The sequence below is a fragment of the Benincasa hispida genome, chromosome 5 (genome assembly GCF_009727055.1).
Source record: "Benincasa hispida cultivar B227 chromosome 5, ASM972705v1, whole genome shotgun sequence".
NCBI classification, from domain to species: domain Eukaryota; kingdom Viridiplantae; phylum Streptophyta; class Magnoliopsida; order Cucurbitales; family Cucurbitaceae; genus Benincasa; species Benincasa hispida.
The window spans coordinates 53204044-53210535 of NC_052353.1; the positions used below are offsets into that span (position 1 = coordinate 53204044).

Sequence of the window (6492 nt, forward strand, 5' to 3'; positions counted from 1 at the left end):
TCTCAAAGTCAAAAGAAACACTTGATGTGCCACCAACTGTGCCAATCGTCTCTTCAGGAGATTCAAAGAATTCCACCACATCCAAATTTGTCATATGGGATGGGTCAAATATGTCATTAGCAAAATTTGCTTTCACATTTTTCTCTTTTTCCTTCAGGGAGGCTTGATAAAGGTCAACTAAGTGTTTTGACGTACGACAGATACATGACCAATGCCCAGTCATTCCGCGTTGGAAGCATTTATTTTCAACACTCTTTGAACTTTTATCTTGTGGAGCTTTTCCTTTGTGATCATCATTTTATGTGATTCTTTTGAAATTTAAATGATTAGAACGACCACTACGAAAATAATAATTATTTCTTCCTCTGCCACAATCACAACCTCGACCACAATTATTATTAAAATTCATAGCATTCACTTTAAAGAATGGTGTTGTTTTGGTTGGTCGAGATTCATGATTTTTCATCAATAACTCGTTATTTTGTTCGGCCACCAGAAGACATGAAATTAATTCAGAATACTGTTTAAAACCTTTCTCTTAATATTGCTATAGGAGCATATTTGAGACATGAAATGTAGAAAATGTGTTCTCTAACATATCAACATGAGTAATTTTCTCTCTTCACAACAACAATTTTGAACTGATTTTAAATAATGTGGAATTGTAATCACTTACTGATTTGAAATCTTGTAGCCTCAAGTGCATCCATATAACTGTTTTGTTTTTTTTATTTTTTTATTTTTTTTTATCAGACCTCTCTTTCAAATTTTTCCACAAGATATGTGGATCTTTTATTGTAAGATACTTCATTTTCAATCCCTCATGGATATGATGACGAAGGAAAATAATAGTTTTTGCTTTGTCTTGACTAGATGTCGTATTTCCTTCTTTAATAGTCTCCTTAAGATTCATAGCATCCAGGTGGATTTCGGTATCAAGTACCCATGAAAAATAATTATTGTCGTTAATATCAATGGCGACAAATTCTAATTCTGTGAGATTTGTCATGGCTGCACTTTTAGGACCTACCTTTAGCGGGGAAAACGACAGAAGCTCGTGCTTATAACATGTTATGAAATTGAGGAGCATAGTGAGAATACGGATATAAAAAAATATAATATAATAATATTTTTATTAATAATACTAAATAAATAAAAACTAAAATTATAAAATAAAATAACTAAAAACATAAAAGTGCCAAAATCATGAAATTGGATAATATGAAAATTAGTGGAAGTGAAATTCTCATCAATGTATGTGTGATTTTAAGATCCACCGAATACCACTATTTATAGGCAAAGTGGCCAGTTGGATGTGGGCTTATATAGATACCAAACATGAATAACTACAAGACACATGAAAATCATGAATGGTGACACATGATCTTTGGGACACTAAGTAGTGAGCATCTATTTTCTATTATAATTTTATAATAAAAATAAAAAATTTAATAAATAAAAAATATCAACTTTATTGATCATTTAAATTCATAGGATGAAATTAAAATGTTAAAGACGTAATTTAACTTATTACAAAAGTCCAAAAAAAAAGTACATTGTTAAAATGAGAATGCCTAAGTAGGTGTTAAATTTTGAGTCTAATCTCTAATTGGTCTTAAATTTTAAAATATTATATTTTCACTTTGGATTTTGAGTTAAATTTTTATTTGGTTCCCAGATTTTATATTTTACACTTTTATCTTTAAATTTTTACTAATGATCACTTTAGTATTTGACGTTAACTTTATATAACTAATTTACAATCATTATGATATGAACTTCTTAAATTAATATTAATGGAGATGAAAAAAGAGTGAAAATTAATTTAATTGTACTCAATTTAACTATTTTAAATTAATTAATAAATATTAACACTAAATACTAAAAGTAAGTATTTAATGAAAATGAAGGTTAAATGTGAAAATCTTGAAGCTTTAGGGACCAAATTGAAATGAAACTCAAAACTCAAAGTAAAAAAAAATGTAATATTTTGAAATCTAGACTAAATAACAGGTAAATTCAAAAGTTATAGGTAAAAGTGTGATATTTTACAACGGACAACTTTTATAAATAGAAATATCCCAAAAATATTTTACTTCATAGTAAAAAATTTCAAAAGTATTTTATACTTTTAAAGTCTTTTGCTATAAATTGTAAAATTTTTAAATATTTTTTTATATTTAAAAAGGTCCTTTTTGACAGCTCATGAACCAAATAAAAAACTAGATCGAAAATTTAGACACCAAAAAAATATTTTGTTTAAAAAAAAGCCTACTCACATTAATAAAAGGTAATATTTGGCCAACTAATATTTTGCCCACAATATAATCTATTGATAGCATCTATGATTTATAGCCGTTGGAAAGAAGAAAAAAAAAAACATCAATAGTCAATAGCAATACGGTGCGTATAGTTACTTATTTCCACATTTATTACTTCTCTATGTTCAGATCCACTTGGTGTGAAATCAAGACTAAGCTTTAAAGAGAAAAAGACCATCCAATTGGAACCCATGACAACTAAATATCATATCATTAATAATTTATCTACTTTATTATATACTTTATGATTATGATATAATCATACAACTCCATCCATCCCTTATTTTATTTTTCCTCTTTCTTACATTAAATATGGTATTAGATATCAAATACCACAACCTTATATATAACATGTATTTGATGGATTAGTCACATATATCTATCGTCTCCATTGTCCATCGCCACATTGTTCTGTTGGACAACCTTCTTTAGCAATATCGTAAATTTGAACTCCAGTATTGTAAATCAATCCAGGTCTCCAATCAACAGGAAGCACGTATTTTGCCCAAATCCACTTTCCATCATATCCAGAAGTCACCACAAACCGCAATTGCAATGGTCCTTTCGGAGCTGATTTTTTAGTCTCCCACACAGCTCCATAATTCCTACCCATATAATCCCAATTCGAGGAACCAACCTGTTTATACATTTTTATCTCGTTAGTTAAGACATATTTTGAAGTGAATTTGAAATGTTTTGATAATCGATCTGACCTGAGCTATATCGATCGCTACTATTTCTGTTTGGCCACCTTGGTTAAGCAATTTAATGGCTAAGTAATTAGGATATTGACTCCATTCTTCCACTCTAACCAACAAGTTTTTGTCATCGTATATACAAGGTATCCTAAAAAAAAAAAAAAAAAAAAAGAGAAAAAAACCAAAACCCAAATCATAAAAATTGGATAAGATCATAAAGATAATCACAACTTTTTAAAATTGGTCAACATCAAAGTGGGTGATTAAATTAAATCAATCAAAATATTGGTAGGTCTAACAGAACAAAAACAGAACCCATCATTGAAAAAAACTAAAAGGCAAACCTTTTGAATTCAACATCCACAACTCCATAACTCAATAGCAATCTATCTTTTCCACTCACAGCCATTTCACCAAAAGCTTTCTGACTAAGAACCAATCCTGTATAAGTATTGTCATTTCGATCTGTTACAATAATTTTCGTCCCTTCCTTGCTGCAAATTTTATCGTCCTTGCATCTCACCTGCAAAAACAGAGCATTAATCCAATCACAAAAAACAGGGGAAATGAAAACAGAGGATTGTTTGTTTTAAGAGTGTTTAATTACTTGAAAACAGGCGCCACAGCCAGCGCCATACTTGTATAGAGGAGGCATAATGGCGGAGAAGTAGCCGTTTGATAGTTGCAATGTAAGATCGCCATAGCCACAGGCGCCTCTATCTGCAAGAAATGAAACATACCCAATTGGTTAATTGTGAAAAATTAATCTGGGTCGGGTTTGGATCGGCCTTTAAAAGCGTAGGGATTGAAAGTTTACATAAACCAGCAGCTTCGTCTTGATAGAAGGCGGCTTTGGCTTGATGAATACAACGATCACAAGCAGTGGCAGAAGAGAAAAGGGAGAGGAAGAGGAGAGGGAGGAAGAAAGGCATTTTGTTTTTCTGAGGATTTGGAGTGAGAGAGAAGTAAGGGGAAGGGGAGGTTTATATAGGGGTGTTTTGATGGGCCATGGTGGAAAACAGGTGGGCATTTTGTTGAAAGGGGAAATGGAAGATATTAAAGACATTTTCTTTTGTGTGTTTTGTAATGATATTGTGTTATCCACGATTTTCAATCTTAAAAGCTAAGATTAACCCTTTTGTTTTTCGTTTTTTTTTTTTTAAATTAAATTTATCAACACTATTTTCACTTCTAAGAAATTTGACTAAGAATTCAATACTTAAAGAAATGTAAATTATTATAAGAATTGTAGATGAAATAGGTTTAATTTTTTTTAAAAAAAACTAAATGATTATCAAATAGAACCTGAGATTGAATAGAATTTATTTCGATAATTGTCAAAATTAACACATAATTATATATTAACATCGTCGATTTTTATATTAACTAGATGAATTTTAATTTGAATATTGTTATTTTTGTTGATGCAAGATTATGATTAGTTAGGCATATCGAATCTATTATGGTCAGTTAATCCTTATTATTATTAGTTACAAAGATTTTATTATTATTATTATTATTAGATTGAAAGTCTATAAGTTAATAAACTTTAAATTAATCCTTATTATTATTATTATTTTGAAATTATTTTTTTTTTTATCAAAATTGAATATAAATATTCTTTTTATCAAAATGAATCCTTATTATTTTTATTAGTTTGAAAGTGTATAAAATTTGAAAATATATTCATATTTCATATTGTATCTCTACTTACAATGAAGCTATTATTGTTGTTTTTATCAATTTTGATAAAAAAATAATTTCAAACTAATAATAATAAGGATTAATTCAGAGTTTATTATAAATATAAGAATTAAAGTAAAATGAGAGTTAAAAAATAAGAATGATAACAATATTTTAACGAAAAAGAATGAATTGATGGGAGATTTATATTCACATTCCAATAAAAGGAAATGGAAGCGTGGACCCAAAAGGGGTTTGAAAGAAATAGATGAGAATCGTGGGATTGAGTTGGAAATGGAATGGCTTATATCAGAAGCAAAATTAAAACAATTGAATGATTAAAAAAAAAAACGCGGTAAGAGAAAGGGATATTTTAAAAAGTTATTTTTAAATATAGAAAAATGAATCAAAATATTAACAAAATATAACAAAATTTTAGAACTATCAATGATAGACGCTGTTCTACTAGTGTCTATCAGTGACATTGTTAGACATTGATAAAAGTCTATCAATGTCTATCAACGTCCATCATGTTGGAATCCCACATTAGAAAAACCAAGGGGACTCACACTTTTTATAGGATAGATGAGTTACTCTTCTCCTTGCCAATTGGTTTTGAGATGGAACCCCATACTATCAAATATGGTATAGAGTCCATAAAGCCTAAATGGGTGATGTTGGTCTAATAAGAAGAAATTGTGATCCGATCAAGATTGGTGAACCTAAAAGAGGCACCATCTTGAGGGGATCTGATTGGTTTTGACATGTGTGTGACTCTTCTGGAACTGCAGTCTTCGTGGGATGCGAGAAAGTGCTATGAAGTGATCCATCAAGATTCTTGAAGGGCTGACTATGCTGAAAGGTTTGAATGACATTATTGTTAATTTTGGTGGGAGTCCTTTTCCCCTTGTTTATGTGGACACTGATTGTATGAAGCTCATTAACTCCATTCTGCATAACCGTGTAGACTTGTATGAGATTAGTTCTTTTGTAAATGATATCGAGTTGGTTGCCAAGGATGCTTAGGTGCAATCCTTTGGTTGGTGTCCACGTTTCTTGAATGAGGTGGCTCATCGCCTTGGGAATTAAGATATTGGAAAAAGAAAATATATGAAATGCATCGTTATTATCTCATTTAGATCCCAGTATATATCAATGTGAACTTGAAGTTCATAAAATTATTTATTTGCAAAATATAGCAAATCAATTATTAGATGTATTTATAGATGCAAAGAAATTAACTAAGTCATCATATATATTAGCTGCAAATGTTCCATAAAAAATTGATATCCCAACGCAACAAGTTATCATTAACGAGTCTGATCACGCCAGAAACGTGGTAGACCAGTGGGTTCCAAAGATAAAAATCCTCGAAAGAAAAATAATTAATAGTAAAAAAGACTTGGTTGAGGATGTAAGTACTCATGAAGAAACCCTTAACATGACATCCTCAACATGACTAGTGGGGAAGGTGAAATACCTAAAGATAATAATGAAATTTCAATAAACTATGTCACGACAGGAAAAAGATGGAATCGAACTAATGTAGTTATTGACAACATTTTTGCGTATAAGGTTGCTCTTGATATTATATCTGAAAATGATGATCTTGAACCAAAATCTGTTGAAGAATGTTGACATAGAAAATATTGGCTTCAGTGGGGAGAAGTAATCGATGCGGAATTAAACGCACTTTCAAAACGATAGGTTTTTGGAACGGTAGTCTGAACACTAAAAATTGTCAAACTTGTGGGATAAAAATGGGTATTTGTGATAAAAAAAAAATGAAA

At 30.1% G+C, this 6492-nt stretch overlaps 1 protein-coding gene across 1 annotated transcript; it reads right to left on the minus strand.

Moving 5' to 3' along the window:
• Nucleotides 1–2513: 2513 nt before the first annotated feature.
• Nucleotides 2514–3995, minus strand: LOC120078132 (expansin-like A2). The gene is made up of 5 exons (XM_039032351.1): nucleotides 3837–3995; nucleotides 3627–3739; nucleotides 3364–3542; nucleotides 3035–3167; nucleotides 2514–2958 (listed from the first exon to the last, which is right to left on the minus strand). The coding sequence occupies exons 1-5, from the start codon at nucleotides 3949–3951 to the stop codon at nucleotides 2701–2703; spliced, it is 798 nt and encodes a 265-aa protein (XP_038888279.1). The 5' UTR covers nucleotides 3952–3995; the 3' UTR covers nucleotides 2514–2700.
• Between the last annotated feature and the right edge of the window lie 2497 nt (nucleotides 3996–6492).

Excerpts from the sequence above, each read along its gene's own strand:
- LOC120078132 (XM_039032351.1), bottom strand. The coding sequence starts at position 3,951 with ATGCCTTTCTTCCTCCCTCTCCTCTTCCTCTCCCTTTTCTCTTCTGCC. Across the intron at positions 3,543-3,626 it reads GCTGTGGCGCCTGTTTTCAA|GTGAGATGCAAGGACGATAA; the intron begins GTAATTAAACAC and ends CTGTTTTTGCAG. Across the intron at positions 2,959-3,034 it reads TAGCGATCGATATAGCTCAG|GTTGGTTCCTCGAATTGGGA; the intron begins GTCAGATCGATT and ends ATGTATAAACAG.